General features: G+C 42.1%; 1 protein-coding gene across 4 annotated transcripts in view; it reads left to right on the plus strand.

Annotated features, from left to right (window-relative positions):
* Window positions 1–18,949, plus strand: part of ABL2 (ABL proto-oncogene 2, non-receptor tyrosine kinase) — a 133,102-nt gene extending 114,153 nt beyond the window's left edge. For 2 of the 4 annotated variants that reach the window (XM_060091195.1, XM_060091196.1), the window contains 8 exons: window positions 817–901; window positions 2,184–2,361; window positions 2,978–3,162; window positions 4,167–4,319; window positions 5,421–5,510; window positions 8,244–8,417; window positions 9,198–9,431; window positions 9,741–18,949. In XM_060091195.1, coding sequence (XP_059947178.1) covers window positions 817–901; window positions 2,184–2,361; window positions 2,978–3,162; window positions 4,167–4,319; window positions 5,421–5,510; window positions 8,244–8,417; window positions 9,198–9,431; window positions 9,741–10,897 — 2,256 coding nt within the window. In that variant the 3' untranslated portion in view covers window positions 10,898–18,949. Of the gene's footprint in view, window positions 1–816; window positions 902–2,183; window positions 2,362–2,977; window positions 3,163–4,166; window positions 4,320–5,420; window positions 5,511–8,243; window positions 8,418–9,197 lie in introns of all 4 variants that reach the window. The other 2 variants (XM_060091193.1, XM_060091194.1) reach the window with 1 other exon arrangement.
* Window positions 18,950–19,143: the final 194 nt, after the last annotated feature.

Raw genomic sequence — 19,143 nt, forward strand, 5'->3', positions numbered from 1 at the left:
TACAAGTTTTGTCACTCATTCCATTCTCTGAAGATTTTCTCCTGTGCCTCAGTAGCTCTGGCATGTCACTCGAAAGGACTGCTCTTCACCTATGAGTAGTATTCAGTTCTTTTGCAAGCACTTATTAACTGCTTGTTCTGAGTGTGAAACAGTATGTACAGCCTTGCAGATATGCTTTGCTCCTTAAGGAATTTGTCAGGAAGACAAATGTGTAAACAGCTAACTGTTCTGTCTCCTCTTTCAGAGGCTTGAGGTATCTAGGGAAGTAAACTAGCAGAGAACTGAGTTATCTATCCAAGTCTTTTGTGTTTCACTTGTGATAGGACATGATTGCTGAATTTTACTCACCCTACTAAATTTTACTCCAGTTTCAAATATTGAATAAATTCAAGGAGATATTTTTCTTTCTTTCTTTCTTTTTTTTTTTTTTTTTGTGGTACGCGGGCCTCTCACTGCCGCGGCCTCTCCCGTTGCGGAGCACAGGCTCTGGACGTGCAGGCCCAGCGGCCATGGCTCACGGGCCCAGCCGCTCAGCGGCACGTGGGATCCTCCTGGACCAGGGCACGGACCCGTGCCCCCTGCATCGGCAGGCGGACTCCCAACCGCTGCGCCACCTGGGAAGCCCACATTTTTCTTTCTTAATTGGACATGTATAGAGCATATTATTTTGTGATAAAATTTCTTGAAGTAAGTGCTAAAATATTCAAAAGATACCACCTTTTAAAGCTGAAGTTTTAGGATTGTGAGTTGACTCAAATGATTAAGATGGGGCTTGTCCCTTTCCTCTTTTTCTTTCTTATCTTCCCCCCTTTCCAGGAAGATACTATGGAGGTGGAGGAATTCCTAAAAGAAGCTGCAGTGATGAAGGAAATCAAGCATCCTAATCTGGTACAACTATTAGGTGAGGACGCTTGCCTGAACCATAGGTTTCTTCAAAGATACTTGTCCCCCAATCCCCTGTTATCTCCAAATCCTCCTTTTGAATCACCATGCTGGAAGCTCCTAGTACAAATCTATTTCAATAAATGGTTGTTGTTTTAATCAGCAGTCTCTGTGTTTAAAAATTACCCAACAAACAGTGACCTGGATTGATTGCAATGTATAAAACTGCCCAGGTTATGGTAATTGCCCCAGACCAAAGTTCAGAATCATTCAAGATGATACTAAACCAAAAACTGTCCCAAATTTTTTTGCAAAATAAAGAGGCATTAAGCAAAGGACTATGATTAAAGACCTTCTTTTATCATAGTCATGAAGAGGCATTAAGCAAAGGACTAAGATGAAAAATTGTGACCACCCATCAGTTTACCTTTATAAGCAGAAAGTGCTGTTCTGTGATAGACTGGCTTCTCACCTGTTCAGATCACAGAGAAACCTTTGACTGAAACCATTGCCCTTTTAAAAATAGGGCCAGGGGCCTCCCTGGTGGCGCAGTGGTTGAGAGTCCGCCTGCCGATGCAGGGGATACGGGTTCGTGCCCCGGTCTGGGAGGATCCCATATGCCGCGGAGCGGCTGGGCCCGTGAGCCATGGCCGCTGGGCCTGCGCATCCAGAGCCTGTGCTCCGCAACGGGAGAGGCCACAACAGTGAGAGGCCCACATACCGCCAAAAAAAAAAATAAATAAAATAAAATAAAAATAGGGCCAGTTTCTTTGGGTGTTCATTGCACCAAACTATCCCAAAGGAAGTAGTTTCTTTTGGTTTTTTACAAGGAGTCCTCCATGTATTAGTGAAATCCTTAACTATGGAAACAGTTATAATCTTTTTAAAAAGCATTATTACAGTCTGGGCTCACATAGCCTTCAACATATGCACAATTGCTATTACTTTTAGATAAACATTGTTAGCATGCAGTTGAGGATGGGAATTGTGGGCATGTACAGAACTCTAGAAGTATCGATAGTCCTGACCCCTTATAGAATTAATACAAGTAACTCTGCTTTTGCTCAAACAGACACATACTCAAAATGCATGTGAATTTCCAGAGTGTGATATCAATGGGAGTAGAGACTTCCTATGAGCCAGCCTTCTTAACTTTGCTGCATTATTTTCAGAGAATGACATGGCAAGAAAGGAAAAGATTACTGCTGAACTAGACTTTAAAAATTGTCCATTTTTCTTGCCAAAGTGGTTTGGAGTGTTTGAATATATACTAATAAAGCAAGCTCTATTTGAACTATCAGGTGTATGTACTTTGGAGCCACCATTTTACATTGTGACTGAATACATGCCTTATGGGAACTTGCTTGATTATCTCCGAGAATGCAACCGAGAAGAGGTGACTGCAGTTGTACTGCTTTACATGGCCACTCAGATCTCTTCTGCAATGGAGTATTTAGAGAAGAAGAATTTCATCCATAGGTGTGTAAAACCTGATTATCGCCTGTGATTAACCATGAAGCTGCCTTGCCTGACATGCACATAAAGGAAACAATATGAGAACCTTCCCAGAAATTTTCAGATGACTCAGGAAAGTAATTTTCTCTTTCACAGGGACCATTGTAATGTCATTTCCTATAAACCTACTGTGTATTCTGATTAAAGTATTAATGCAGGGCCTTTGCTGTTCTCAGAACAGAAAGCTGTTTATTTTGCCCAAGACTATATCCAAGATCTTTTTGCTCCATCTAGCGGCTTATGTTTAAAAATAGCTTTCTGTCTTAGTAAAGAACTTGAAACCTTGTAGAAGAGCATCTGTTACTCACCTCTGAAACCTATCCCACTGTACTTACAAATAGGAACCCGTTTTCTGAAGCCTGCTTTATTGTGGCATCACATAACCGCCTCTTGATGAGTACTCTACAAGTGATGTATAATTAGTGGCTTTCTACCATGTCAGCGATTTTCATAAAATACCGTATCTGTCAACAGTTACTTATCAACTCTGCTTGTAGCACAAAGAACCGATAACAGAGCATTCATGACCATTTTCCAGAACCATCCGATTGGAATCACATTTGGCTTCTCTTTCCCACAGAGATCTTGCAGCTCGTAACTGCCTGGTGGGAGAAAACCATGTGGTAAAAGTGGCTGACTTTGGCTTGAGTAGATTGATGACTGGAGACACCTATACTGCTCATGCTGGAGCCAAATTTCCTATTAAATGGACAGCACCAGAGAGTCTTGCCTACAATACCTTCTCAATTAAATCTGACGTCTGGGGTAAGGTTGGAAGGGACATTTTTCTGTGTTTTGTCATTTTCTTTATAAGTAAATGCTTAATTCTTTAGAGGTTCTCTTTTATATGATCAGTATCCTTTGCCTTTACACCTATCCTTCTTCAGTCATTCAGCAAGCATTTATTAAATATTTACTATCTGCCAGGCATTACTATCTGCGAGGCACTTACCGTAGAAAGAAGTTGTAAAGAAAAAAGTAAAAAAAAGTCCCTGCCTTCAGAGCACTCACAGTCTAGGTATTATATTGCACTGAAGTTCTAATGATCCTCTCTGTGAAGCTCCCTGTTTTCCACATTAGACTTTATTGCTTGTTTCTAGAGCACTGTGACACAGAGTAGAAACCTCTTTTCAAGGAAGGCATGATGAAGTTTCATCTAGAATTTGTCCTTGTAACTGATCTTGTTTCTACTGCCCTGAAAAGAAATATGATTTAGTAGAGACTTGGAGGAAAGAACAACTCTAGAAGTTTGGATTGTGGGCCAGTAGTAATAGTTGAGGATTCTAGGGCATATTTTACCAGAAATCTCAAACTCAGGAATAACCTGTGAGAAAATAAAGCAAATTCTTTTTTCACATGCAAATTTTATCTGATTTTAAATGAGTCCATTTTTATATTATTCATCTAGTATTAGCTGACTTAAAAATTGTGAAATTCATTAAATGGATCATAAATTGCTCTAAGAATAGTTTGCTTATGTCCCAGACTTCTTATATGGTCATAGTTTATTTTCCCTCATTGAAGTAAAGGAAATCCAAATAAAAATTGGGAAATTTAAAGAAAACTGTCTTTAAAGTGAAGTGTTCCTTCAGTGAAGTGTTCCTGTGGAAGATATCTTCAAAGAACAAGTCATGTTGTAAGAATTATAAGAGTATACTAATGTTGTAATAGTGTGAATGTTACCCACAATTTGAAAGAGAAGTTACCTAATGGTATAAAATAAATAATAAGAAGAAATATAAAGCTCTTTTTTTTCATCCCTTTTGCAGCTTTTGGGGTGCTCTTGTGGGAAATTGCTACATATGGAATGTCACCATATCCAGGTATTGACCTGTCTCAGGTCTATGATCTACTGGAAAAAGGATATCGAATGGAACAGCCTGAAGGATGTCCCCCTAAGGTGTATGAACTTATGAGAGCATGTGAGTATTTTTGCATATTTTAATTTTGAAGGTTTAAGTGAGCAATTCAGGATGATTAACAAAATTGAAAACATTTTTCCTCTCAAGTGTTTTAAGATTGTGTCCAGCCTCATGACATAGAGTTAGTCATTGATCAGCCAGTTGGGATATCGTATGCTGTACCAATGAGTCTTATTGGAATCCGAAGAGTCATTCTCTGTGGCCCAAATATTCACCCAATTTTCCACAAACATTTGCATATATAATAGGATAATAAGAAATTGGGTTTGGAGATTAGGGGAGGGCTGCTTTCAGCTACACAAAATGATGATTGTTAAAGACTATGGAGAATGCATGAAATTGAGTTCTGTGATGAATAAACAAAAGCATCTGACTTCTTAAAGATGAGAAAGTAGGAAGGTGAGTAGTGAATTAAACTGCAGTGTGTTTGAATATGTCTTGTTACTTTCCCATTGAGCGTTGGTGTTGCCTACTGCCCTGTCTTTGTCAAATGTGAATTCCAAGCTCCACCTTTCTGATATACTGTTACGTTTCCAAATGTGTACAACTGATTATAAGAGTGAGTTTAAAGACAGGTTTGGGCCTCCCTGGTGGCGCAGTGGTTGAGGGTCCGCCTGCCGATGCAGGGGACGCGGGTTCGTGCCCCGATCCCGGAGGATCCCACATGCCGCGGAGCGGCTGGGCCCGCGAGCCATGGCCGCGGAGCCTGTGTGTCCGGAGCCTGTGCTCCGCAACGGGAGAGGCCACAGCAGTGAGAGGCCCGTGTACAGCAAAAAAAAAAAAAAGACAGGTTTTACTACTTTTCATTTTTCCGTTGGAAGAAAACTTGTCATTTTCTAAACCATCTCCCCACCCTTCTCCATCCTATAGTAGAGGGAATAGGAGCTGAGGCTACATAGAAGGACTGGCCCTAGGAAGTGGGTTCATCACACCTCTGAGTCTGGAACTAAGAAACAGCTGCCTCACTATCATTGTGAACTTGCTGTAACTCTGCTTTAAACAAGCATGTGACCTAATGCATGGAACTCACCATCAGGGTGCCCCTGAATATTTAATTCCTGCAAGAAGCTATTTTAATACTGTTCTTCTTTTGTTACATAGGCTGGAAGTGGAGCCCTGCCGACAGGCCCTCTTTTGCTGAAACACATCAAGCTTTTGAAACCATGTTCCATGACTCCAGCATTTCTGAAGGTGAGAATCTGGTGATTTACTGTCAGTGGTGGCTAGTTCTGAGTGCTGGGGATGATAAAAACATTTCAAAAATTATAGATTCTTATAACTTGGGACTCCAATTCAAGATATTGAATTCTTGGCCTTTATTATTCTTGTTTTGCCTTTTTTTTCTATTTTAAGATGTATCTTTGTGTCTCTAGCTCATATTAATTAGAAATTAATTCAGTCTTTTCAGGAAGAGAATAAGTTCAAGTTGAGTGGTTAAGCATTAACACGATGCAGGAAAGAGAAGAGGAAAAAATGAGAATGAAAAATATTTCAACTCTCTAAACCACACCTATCAAGGCAGAACCAAGTCATAAAAGCAATATCCAGAAATTCCATTTCTGGAAATAGATCTTAAGGAAATAATTAAGAGTATGAACAAAGATTTAGCTGTAAGGATGTTACATCAGAGTGTAGTTTATAATATTGGAAAATTAAGAACATTCTAAATATTTAGTGTGCTAATTATTATATCCATGTAATTGAGTAGTTAAAATGATATTCTTAAATATATTGACACAGAAAGTTTAGAATGAGAACGTTAACCTATGAATAGTGAGAATCTTTTTCTTATCTAAAAAACAAACAAGTATATGGACACGTACAGGAAGTTTTCTACTTCTGTGTATAATGTCTCTTTAAAATTATCTGCAAAAGTGAAACAATAAACTTACTTGTTATAAAGAGAGGGAGACTATTCCTTGAGAGCTAAAAACAAACAACGCTTAGTTATACTTGCCTGTTAGACATTTTGGTGTAGTTCCAGAATTGTATACATATTTTTCAATTTTTTTTCTTCATAACTGAACAGAGAACTTACTGTTTAAGTTCAAGTTAAAAATGTTAGAAGAGGAAATAAGCTAAGTTGATTTTTGTCTGCTTCCCTTAGTGATTTATCATGTCTAGGTAAGAAGAAAGGAAGAAGTACAACACCAAAGTTTAATGAAAAGTATTTTCATCCTCGTCCTTTGATGTATGGAACTTCTGCAGCTTGGGGAGGGCACAGCTCGCCCTTTGGGCCAGATTGAGCAGCTGCCTATCACAGCACTCTTCTTTCCTCTGTCGCTTTATAGCCTATGCAGTCAAAGTGGTAGAAGTCGTAAATAGGGGTCAAAGAATTGGGTGCTCTGTATAAACGTTTAACTTCTGTTGAATCCTTAGCTAAATATTGCTGCTTCTCTTGAAAATGTTATATCCTGTTAGAAAAGTAACCGTATCAATTTTCAAAGCTAATTTCAATTAAAAATTGCTAAGCAAAAAATTTAACATTATTTAACCCACATTTTATTAAGTATTTAATCTGTGGTAAGCACTATACTAGGTCTGAGGACATAGAGATAAGACACAGTTCTTACCTTAAAAGGATGTATATTGGTTGTAAGTGAAAGAAACTTAGCTCAAACTTTTCTTAAGCAACAAGAGGAGGATTTATTGCCTCATAACCAAACCATGGAAAAGCAGGGATGGCGCTAACCTCAGGGTCACTTGAAGCCATGGACTCAAATAGCTTCAGGTCTCTTTCCCTCTTCTCTTTCCTTCCTTCCCACACCTTCTCCCACCCAATATCTCTTTACATTTGTTTCTATGTTAATCTCATCCTCCAAATCCTCCAGGTGGCATAGAACACAGTTGTCAGCATCCTCATGTCTGTCTCGCAGCTGCTCTGTAAGAAAGGAATCTCATTGGCATGGCTTGGGTTATGTGCCATGTCCCCACGCTTGTGGGGGGTCGGTTTTGAAAAATAATTACCCAAAAAAGTTGTAAATTAATTACAAAAATTCACAATTTAATTGATCCATACTTCATTTTTGTTCAGGAATGAATAGCAAAGTATGTCTGCCTTATTAGTAAAAGCCGCAAAACCCATGACCGCTTTTAATCAGCTGAGGCTTACTAATGGGGTGAACACATTTTCAGGAGCCTCATTTGCTTCACTGGCATGAAATGGAATGGATTTTATCTACCTTTTTATGCAAGGCACAACCTGAAAATAAAAATATGTGCAAACATCCATTTGCTTTGTTCAACCTCTGAACAAGCGCTTAGTAAACAAGGATATCCACATGACCAATGAGCACACAAAATCACCCATCATCAGAGAAATACAAAATAAAACAGTGAGATGGCCACTACACATCTATCCCAGAATGGCTAAAATTAAAATCAAACAAAAAAAACTAACATCAAACTTTGGTAAGCATGCATGGTAACCAGAACTTTCATACAAGTTAGTGGGGATGTAGATTGGTCCAGCCAGTTTGGGGAGGTTTGGCAAGACACAACAAAGCTGAATTTATGAGCCCCCTGTGACCTTCCTGCTCCTATACCCAGCAGACCTGCATGCCACTGTGAAGCCAAAGACACATAGTACAATAGGATGTCCCTAGCAGTATATTCATAATAGCCAAAAACTAGAAACAAATATTCATGAAGAAGAGAATGGATGAATTTTGGTGTATTCATGCGTTTGAACAATACACAGCAACAAGAAAAACCCTTGCCACATGCAGTAACAGGGATGAATCTACAGATAGAATGCTGAGCAAAAGAAGCCAGACACAAAGAGTACATAATGTGTGATTCCACTTACATATTTTATACTCCATTCTTCAGTTCTTCTCAGTTGTATGCCTTTCTGGAAAGAGAAACTCCCATTTTTTGGTCATGAAATTGTTCTTTTTATCATTCCCCTTGCCATCCTCACAGAGGTAGCCGAGGAGCTTGGGAGAGCTGCCTCCTCCTCATCTGTTGTTCCATATCTGCCCCGATTACCTATACTTCCTTCTAAGACCCGGACGCTGAAGAAACAGGGAGAGAACAAGGAGAATATTGAAGGGCCACAAGATGCCACAGAAAATTCTGCTTCCAGTTCAGCACCAGGTATGAATGAGTCCCTAGGCAGGTAGAGTCAAACTGCCTTTTTTTAAATTTTTTTTTTTTTTAATTTATTTTGCGGTACGCGGGCCTCTCACTGTTGTGGCTTCTCCCGTTGCGGAGCACAGGCTCCGGACGCTTAGGCTCAGCGGCCACGGCTCACGGGCCCAGCCGCTCCACGGCATGTGGGATCTTCCTGGACCGGGGCACGAACATATGTCCCCTGCATCGGCAGGCGGACTCTCAACCACTGCACCACCAGGGAAGCCCCCAAACTGCCTTTTTTAAAGAGCCGTGGGGTATGATGCTTTTATTTCCACTTTCCTGCCCATCTTCCCTGAGGAAAGTGTGGCTGGCATCTGTTTTCTTTACCACTCTAGTCCTCAGCTCTGCATTGCCAGTGTTAGTAGTCCTGATCTGTCCGTCCAGCATACAGCTCTGCCTCCCACTCCATTTCCTAAACTCCTGATTCCCAAATAGTTACTGTCTTTACAGTTCCAGCAAAAATTTCTTCATTGAGTCTGATAGATGAAGCCAGGTTGTGCTGTAGTTTCTAGAGAAATGTTGAATGCCGAGGTAAAAACCAGCGGATTATTTCTTTCCATTTATATCCCATATTGCATTTGGAACAATAGTTTGAAATGATAATGTATTTATTAGTTTCCTCTGAGTCCTGCTAACACTTGACATTTAATAGATGCCGACAGCACTCTTACAGTTCAGCCTTAGTAACTCAAATGAGTCACTTCTTATTTTTCACATTACTGATTGGCCGTTTTTTATCAGGGTTCATTAGAAGTGCACAGGCCCCCAGTGGGTCCCCAGCACTGCCTCGAAAGCAAAGAGACAAGTCCCCCAGCAGCCTCTTGGAAGACGCTAAAGAGACATGCTTCACCAGAGATAGGAAGGGAGGCTTCTTCAGTTCCTTCATGAAAAAGAGAAATGCTCCCACACCCCCCAAACGCAGCAGCTCCTTCCGAGAAATGGAGAATCAGCCCCACAAGAAATATGAACTCACGGGTAACTTCTCATCTGTTGCTTCTCTACAGCATGCTGATGGGTTCTCTTTTACTCCTGCCCAGCAAGAGGCGAATCTGGTGCCACCCAAGTGCTATGGGGGTAGCTTTGCACAGAGGAACCTCTGTAATGACGACAGTGGCGGGGGTGGGGGCAGTGGCGCTGCTGGGGGTGGGTGGTCTGGCATCACAGGCTTCTTCACACCACGCTTAATCAAAAAGACACTGGGCTTACGAGCAGGTAAACCCACAGCCAGTGATGACACTTCCAAGCCTTTTCCAAGGTCAAACTCTACATCTTCCATGTCCTCAGGGCTTCCAGAGCAGGATAGGATGGCAATGACCCTTCCCAGGAACTGCCAGAGGTCCAAACTCCAGCTGGAAAGGACGGTGTCCACCTCTTCTCAGCCAGAAGAGAATGTGGATAGGGCCAATGACATGCTTCCCAAAAAATCAGAGGAAGGTGCCGCTCCAACCAGGGAGAGACCAAAAGCCAAACTTTTGCCCAGAGGAGCCACCGCTCTTCCTCTCAGAACCCCCTCTGGGGATCCAGCCATTACAGAGAAGGACTCTCCAGGGCTGGGGGTGGCTGGAGTGGCAGCTGCCCCCAAGAGCAGGGAGAGGAATGGTGGGGCACGACTTGGCATGGCTGGAGTCCCAGAGGATGGCGAGCAGACAGGCTGGGCTGCCCCCGCCAAGGCTGCGGCGGTCCTCCCAACCACTCACAACCACAAAGTGCCAGTCCTTATCTCACCCACTCTGAAGCACACTCCAGCTGACGTGCAGCTCATTGGCACAGACTCTCAGGGGAATAAGTTCAAGCTCTTATCTGAGCATCAAGTCACTTCCTCCGGAGACAAGGACCGACCCCGCCGGGTAAAACCAAAGTGTGCCCCACCCCCGCCGCCAGGGGTGAGACTCCTGCAGCATCCGGCCGTGTGCTCAGACTCCACGGAAGAGCCCACGTCAGAAACACAGGAGGGAGGGAAGAAGGCGGCTCCAGGGGCAGTGCCCATCAGTGGGAAAGCTGGGAGGCCTGTAATGCCTCCACCTCAAGTGCCTCTGCCCACATCTTCCATCTCGCCAGTGAAAATGGCCAATGGCACAGCAGGTACTAAAGTGGCTCTGAGAAAAACCAGACAGGTGGCTGAGAAAATCTCAGCTGACAAAATCAGTAAGGAGGCCCTGCTGGAATGTGCTGACCTACTGTCCAGTGCAATCACGGAACCTGTGCCCAACAGCCAGCTGGTGGACACTGGACACCAGTTGCTCGACTACTGCTCAGGCTATGTGGACTGCATCCCCCAAACTCGCAACAAATTTGCCTTCCGCGAGGCTGTGAGCAAACTGGAACTCAGCCTGCAGGAGCTGCAGGTGTCTTCTGCAGCTGCTGGTGTGCCCGGGGCAAACCCTGTCCTTCACAACTTACTGTCATGTGTACAGGAAATCAGTGATGTGGTGCAGAGGTAGCCACCGTTAGCCGGGTGGGAAGATGCACACATTTCTGAGGGGAGAGGAAAAGGGACTTGCTTTCCTGTGTTCTCGTTTCAAAAAGTGGAAGACTGATACTTGAGTGTGTTTCTGTGAAGTACCTCAGATCTCTGAGTTCTCACGTTTACAGGTTCATCTCAAAAATAACAAAAAGCAAAACCTATAGGAGAGGGAAAATAGATGGGGGCAGGGCAGTTGTGGACCGGATTGGAAGCTGCACTGGGACATCAGGGAACATGCATATGTCGTGCCATGAAGAACCAAATCCAGCCCGTTCTTACCTGGAGTGACGTGAGCTGGTTAGGGCTGCTCCAGCAGGGCCGCAGGGACCGTGCCCAGACAGTGCGTTGGCTGTGGCACTCATTCTGCACCACACGGAAGGGAATTGACTTGGGGCCCTAGTAGGTACGAATGGTGATTATGCTCCAACTCATCTAACTGATTGGGTGGGACAGAAGAAAGCTGGGAATGTGCCAAGAGAAGTTTTGTTCAAGGCTGTTGGGAGCTGCTGTTAGCCTCGCTTCCACAGGTCACTGCTGCAGTAAGAACTGCAGATCAGATGGCTAGATGCAAAACTGGGAAATGTGGCTCCGTCAGTATGCTCCTGTCCTGTTTTCTATTGGTGTATTAATTGGTACAGGAGGTAAAGAATGCTAGGAAGTATATTTAGGGAGATTGAAACCTTCTCCCAAAATCTTACATTACTTAGCAGAAGCCACTTCTCCCAGGCTAGTATATTGTTTCCAAATGGATCAGGATCGGCTTTCTGCTTGTTGGTGCCTATCTTGTAAACCATAGGCATAGGAGTCTCTTTGGTGATTCTTTTTCTGCCCCTTGCTGGGCAGGCTGTCTTCCTTTATTCCTGGCAGCATTCAGGGCATTAACCAACACTGAACATTATTGAAAACAATGGTCATGTACAGGTCTCACAGGGGAATCCTTTTCTGTTACAGTGCCCCTGCATACTGACATACTGGCAAAGGACTTGAACAGCTATATGTTTCTTTATCAACTAAAATGCCAGGGAAAGGGTGTCTTCTTGAAACCCAGTGGTCAGCCCAGAGGTCTGTGACTGAGAGGAGAAGCTGGCTTGGTCCTAATGGCTGTTTCCCCTCCCTCCCTTATCACCTTAGACCCAGTCTAGGTAGAGAATAGGGAGACGCATTCTCTCACTCTGTACGGTTTCAAATGAATCACCCTAAATTATTCTCACATGCTTTTCTCCTCTCACATATTCCCCCTGCCAATGGTTGTGCTTGTTTGTAAAGATCATATTGGGAATATTCTTTGATATTTATTTTATCATTTCACCTCTATTTTAAGAATGCATAGTTGAAGGAGCAGGTTATTTTCGGGGGACACCAATTAGATCCCAGAAACCTAATGGTTCCTTTTCCTTCCCTATTCAGTTATTGTTATGGAAGTTAATTAGGATCGCTTCTTAATTTAGAACCAAGTCTAATTGGTTAGATATTATTAATACTCTTGATATCAGGTCTAATTCCAGTGACCACTTCATTCTCTTTTTAGAACTTTATGCCCCCTCCATTCCTGCCTCCAAGGAGAACGCAATAATAAAAAAAATACATTATTTTTTCCTCCCAAAGGAATATTAACTTAGGAAGATAGGAATTCAACATTGATGAACAGTGAGTTTTCTTCCTGGCTCTGTCATCGATCCACTGTCAGGCCATAGCCCCGTCTCTTAATCTATTAAATGGAGGTAATGATACATGTTCTCAAGGGTGTTTTGCAAATAAGTGTATAGTTATCCCTTTGAGAGCCTCTCTGGAAAACTCTTCGGTGCAGTATTGTTATATAAGAATACAAGTTTTTCATTCTCTTCTTTGCTCAGCAGCAGATAATGAAATTTAAAACTGCTGAGATTATACTAATTGGGCTAGAATACTAAGGGGGAAAAAGCGTTTTGGATAGAGTTTGGCATCTTTGACCAAGGAGGAAATTTAGTTTTCATTAGAAAGAAAGGAACTGGTTCTTACCGTGGGTGTTCCAGACGACTCCCAGGCCAAGAGAAGGATAAGAAGGGAGGAGACAGTACGGGACATTCCTTTCAGGGGTTGGGTGATCCCTGTCTGTCTGTTACCTACAGGTGGAGCACAGGCAACTAGTGTCTGGCTAATCTCCCTGTAATGGTTGGAAGAGTTCCCTTTAACTTGGATTTAAAAACCAACAGTCCTTCTACCTTCTTCTTTGCCACTCTCCTTCATCATATATTTCCATAAACTTGAAATCGTTTTAGCAATTAGCCTTTTAAGGGTGGGGCAGGGAAAGCTAAAACTTTGGAATATTGTTATGCTGCTTTTTAAGTTTATCCCTGTCATTGTGGATGCAACTTGAGGGATTCTAATTGTTGTTCAGGGGATTTTTTTTTTTTTTTTTTAAAGCAAGGGATCTTTCCTTGAGAGCTCTGAAAATAAGCCTTGGAGGAACACTACTGAGTGTATTTAAGCTCCCTGGTTTTCTCATCGAAGAACCGTCTTTGAGGGTGGGGGCTGGGCCTTTCTCAGGGGCCGCACCTGGCTCTGCCTCGTCCGCAGTAGGTGCTCAGTACGTTCATGAATAGAATGGACTTTTTTCTCATCACTGTCAAGAGTAGCATTGACTGTTGTAGCACACCCAGCCACATGATGCTTTAACTGTGTAACTTCAGGAGTTGAGGGCTCAGGGTTCAGGTTAAAGAGGCACTGTCAACTTACTATAAAAGTGTAACTTAGGTTTTTTCCATTAGCTACTTGAAAAGGACCAGATATTTAAAATAACCATAGGTAAATTTAAAAGTTTGAATTCAAAGCAGAGAAAACTGCTTTTAGAAACTAAAAATGTAGTTTAATTCTGTCTAGTTTGAAAACAAAGCAGATGATAGCAAAAGCCCTTCTACGAGGTGTTGAAAACTTTCTAAAGTGGTTATACATACTGTATACCTTTGGGGTTACCACAGCTTCAGTCTTTTCATGCACAGATAATATGATTTCAGTTTAGATTTACTACCTTAAAATGCAGTGTTTAGAATACATCTTGATTGTGCTTTACGTGAAGTATTTTCTTAAAAGGCTTTGTGTAAAATTAAAATGTGTATATTTTCCTACAGACCTCCATCATGATTTTCAGAGATATAGCCTTAAAAAATAATTGGCCCTGAGAAATTTATTCAGTATTTCTCCAGATGACATTGAGGTTCTTATAGTGGAGACCCTTTCTCAGCTGAATTATGGGGTTTAAGTTAGAATTTTCTTACAATTCAGTTGCAAGTTAGCTAGTGTAATAGTGCCCAGTTAATAAAATGCTGACTTTCCTAAGGCACCACCCATATTTATTTAACAAAATCATGGAGATTTTGAGCTTCAAGGATACAGTTTAGATAGTGATTAAGAGTTCAGACTCTAAAGCCAGTCTAGAAGGCAAGTCACTTAACCTTCCTGGGCCTTAGTTTCCTCATTGGAAAACAGGGATAATAATAGTAACTACCTCAGGGTTGTTGTAAGAATTAAATGAGATAATGTGTGTAGGATAGTTAGCTTGAGTGCCTGGCATGTAATGAGTACTCCATAAATGTTAACTACTACTACTGTTATTATTAACGCTTATTCCAGTGAGTCTTAGCCAAGGATGTGCAACAAAATTTCCTGGGGTTTAAAAAAAGAAAAACAAAAAACCTGATGCGTTGGCTTCACCCCAGATCAAGAATTCACTGTGGGGTTGGGTCTCAGCCAGTGTGTTTTCCAAGAATCTCTCCAGGTGTTTCAGACACCCAACACTGTGTGAACACTAGCAATACCCCAACTCTTTTTTTTTTTTTTTTTTTTTTACAGCTTAAGAAATTGGAAGAGAGGATGGTTAAGTTACTTGCCCATACTCTCAGAGCAGTTAATTAGTGGCAGAGCCAAGGCTAGAGTCGGGTCTTATTCACTTTCTCATTGTGGGGTCTTTCCACCATTCCTGTTGCCTTGTGAGACGCTGCAAAAAAAAGTGGCTCATTTAGACAATCAGTCTGCACAGTGCTGCACACTTTCTAAAGCACACGTTCCTGGCACTCCCTGACCTTAAGGGACTTGAATGTTGAGTAATGGCAACACTAGCAAAGCAGGCATTCAGTAGAACTCAGTAATTTAAAAAATTATATGGGGTCATTCTTTTGGACAGACCTCAGCGACACAGCAATCTGCACTTTGTAATAAAGAAACAACAACTTAAGTTTTAAAAAACCTAGTCCTACATTCCTTTTTCTTAAAAAAAAAAAAAAAGCAAACTTTATTGTTCCATATCATTTTGATAACTGAGGTAATGTATATGAAAGCACTTTGAGAAAAGTATCAAGTGTAATATAACTATAAAGTTGTATTATTAATGTCTATTGAGAAGTTAAAACAGTTAATTAGATGTTGATTGACTTACAAGCTTTTGCCTGTGGGGGACCTGAAAATGCAGATATATGAACAATCAGCTCTGTAATTTATCACATTTATAAATATGAAACTGCTAAATGAATATGTGCAGGTATAGTAAGTGTTTTGCTAAAATTGTAGCTCAGTGCTGAATAACTTCAGAAAACTAGGGACCAACTTTCTGGTTTAATTATGATCTTTAAAAAATAGTAACATGTATTCACTCTAGAACAAAGAAGCTCTTCTAGGGACCTTGACTCAAGAAGAGTGAGGCCCTCTCATCCTTGAACGTTTGTCCAGCACATGCTCAGCCATTTAGTCCCCCAAATATGGTGGGAGCAGACTCGTTACCTGTTCATGTTGACAGTGTCTTTTTTAACCTATGTCCTGCATAGTTTTGTTGGGGTTTTTTTGGCGGGGGGGCAGAGATGGGATGGCTGTAGAACCAGTGCACTTTGGGAATTACTTTTCTGGGATTTCCTACCAGATGTAGATGAGCTTGATATTCATCATCCCTGTTTTTTTTTTTCCCCCCCTAAGAGGAGTAGCTGAACATAACTCACCTATTAAATAATTTAAAAAAGAGTAAATTGCATTGGTGGCCACACCTGAGTTGTAGCTCTACTGCATTCTGACCTCTCCCACTCCCTTCCATTTTTGCTACCGATGTCATTGTTACTATCAGGCTATGCTCCCACAGGAGTCCATATTGAGCTGACAGGGTTGTCTACATTTTTTTCTTGATGATTTTGGGGTTTCATCATCTTGCTTACATGAACTTGTTCTACCTGGATTTGGGAGCCATCTCTGGCCATGCTCCAAGCATCTGTTATGACCAGTCATCTTTAGGTAAGTTTCTCCGGACATAAGTTTCCTCGTATGTATTGGTGGACTTCAGTTATCTAACTCTCTGTCTTAGCTTCTGTCAAGCTAGTAGCTCACTTCTTTTGTAAATTCCTGCTTCAGTCTGGGATATGTGGGAGCAGGGGAGAAATAGGGAAAGGCAGCCCTAAGGTTGCCTGTACCTTCACGTGACAACACAGGGAAATTGCTGTAGGCCTCACTGGTCAGAGAGGAGAGGCCTTGGGCTGGTTCTGAAACTTGTCTCACTCTTAACAGTCAGGATAGAGTTCCAGTTTTCCAGCTATCAGACTTTTAAAAATATAATACAAGGCTAGCTTTTTTTGGCAAGCCAACAGTGCCTGGAGTAACAATTAACTGTTACCTGCTTTGTTGCAGCTCTATTACAGCCAGAACTTCATTGCCATCCTCTGCCCTCCTGTATTACTTGGCAGGGGCGGGGGGTAGATTTCAGGGCTGCGGAATGAGCTGCACCCTGCTCCAGAGCATCTACCCAAGTGACTGTCTTAGCTCCACCCTGTCTTTTGTGAAGTTTACTGCAATGTCCCAAAAGATGAGTTTCTGCTCTGGGGCTGCTGGTTTCCATGCCACCCACCTGAGGTGTATATGTTCTATTGTATCTTGAGATAACAAGTGTGCATGATATTTCCTTCACTTCTGACTCAATATCCTAGATCCAAAGGACAGGAAATTAGGGAAGATTCCACCCTGTGATAATCAGGGTAAGAAGATCCAATGTTTCTCTCCGGGTGAGAAGGCCTGGGCAGGTCATCTTGATTCTGGGCTGACTTGGAGTGGTAGAGATCATTCCTAGAGGATTGTGCCTTCACAGGTGGGTTTCATGTGTTTTGCAGAGGAAAAGGTTGTCAGCTAGGTTGATGTTGCACAATTATCAAACTAAAACTGGTGGAAATGAACTTTTTGATAGCAGTGGCTCAAAGCCCCCATCAGTGAGATGTTCTCTCCACACGGGGGGCTGATTTGGTAGATTGCTGCACTTTTCTCCATCCCCTTGGTGAGCTGGGGGGAGGACGCTCTAACTGGACCCTTCCTACCCTCCAAGTGCACTATGTACAATTATGAATTTGAAATTGTTTACCTCTCCTAGAAAAATTATATCCTTTACCCTCTCCATTGCTCTGTGACCTGAACACAGTAGCAAGGCCCTGTTACCTCAGCCTGAGGTCACAGATGGCGTGTGAGCAGATCTTCAAACCTGCAGACCATCTAAGGGAAGGGATGTCTCCTTGTAAGCTGAAAGGCCAGGCCCCACACACGTACACACCGACTATGTCTGTTCTTTGAGATTCTTTCTTGATCGTTGTACTCGAAGCAGCAAGTTTCTGGATGCTGCATGTCATTCCAAGCTGCTGAGCTATACACACAGGGCTTGAGGTCTTGGATCATTCTAGTTAACTCTTTAAAACACGGTGAAGTTGGACTGTCAAATGCTAGCAGGCTTTAAGAAAGGAAATATGGTTGGAGCTTGCTTAGATTTGCTTCTGAGCCTCAGGATAGGAGTTTTAAATCATGTAATTAAGCACCATAAACTTTAGTTGCAGAATGGGACTTCTGGTTAGTAAAATTTTCACATATAAAGGCAATTAGTCTTCAGCAATTCTAACACAACAATAACACAGATAATGCCAAATAAATTTATTCTTGATTCGGAAGATACTGCAGGATCCTGCAATGCTTTAGGGTCATTGGTGGAGAATCCATATTCTGTTCTGTACAATTCTGAAGTACTGTACCATGTGTTGTAAGTGGCAAGAATGCCAAGAGGCAGGTGTTTCCGGTAGATGAGGGCCAGATAACCAGCCTTCCTCCATTTTGACAAACCAGTTTTCACTATGGCCACTCTTGGGACTTCATCATGAGGGAAATTTGCTGAGGTCTTGAGAAATCACCCTGATTAGGCTGATTGTCCTTCAGAGAAATGAGTATTCAGCAGCTAGAAGGAACAGTGAGGTACTCATCTTACAGTTCTTTAGGGCGTATGCTTGAAAACCCTCATGTCTCAGATCTGTGTAGAGGGTACATGCGGTTGATTCCACATTACGTACATACACTGTTGTCATGCTCACTAAGAAAGAGGGGAGCGAGAGAGGAGTTAATCAGATCCTTCCCTGTGGTGAATGGAAGCTGTGCCCTGGTTAGTGTGTTTGCCATGAACAGGCCGACTGAGCTGTTAATGCGTGCTCAGAACCCCGTCTCCTGGGTAGACCCCACGCTTTTCCTTCTTTGCAGTCTGATTCTGTCATGACTATCAGTGGAGAAACCCCCGTTTTGTGCTTGCTTGGCAAAAATAAGTTTGAACATTTCAAGGTGGTTGATGGAAGTTTGTCCTTAAAACATATGACTCAGATTCTTTAAAACTTGTTTAATATTTATACCAAAGGTCGCGCTCTGCAGGTGTATGTGTGGTGGGTGCACAGAGGGGGAAGTCTGGAGGGCCTAGCCCTGTGTGCATTGCTAAGGGGACACAGTGAGACAATATGGGATTTAACTGAAAACACATCAGTCATGGGTCAACTACCAGTGTTGTCAGGTATTTGTTCTTAATTGTTATTGTAATATATTTTCAGGTGTTTTGTTTTTCTAATTTAATACTTTCACCCTGTTGTCTGACTGTGAACTGCTAACAGTGTTAAACTTGATGTAAATAATGAGGCCCTTGAAAGGGGAATGCTGTCTGCCTGTTGTCTCACAAGGCTTGCCAACTTGTGTTTTATTTTAAATAAAGGTTGCAATATTTTATTGGCAATGTGGGCTTGTGATTGGAGTGTTTCTCCTAATTTTAACTGATGGGTAATCTAAGCATAATTTCTCTCTCTCTCTACATAAAATAGATATCTGTAAGGTAAAGAAGCTGATTTTAGCAAGCATCCCTCTGGCATATTCTTTAGAATGGTCCTCTATGGGGGTGGCTACTCACCCTTTGATGGATTACAGTTTTGG

The sequence above is a fragment of the Mesoplodon densirostris genome, chromosome 2 (genome assembly GCF_025265405.1).
Source record: "Mesoplodon densirostris isolate mMesDen1 chromosome 2, mMesDen1 primary haplotype, whole genome shotgun sequence".
NCBI lineage: Eukaryota > Metazoa > Chordata > Mammalia > Artiodactyla > Ziphiidae > Mesoplodon > Mesoplodon densirostris.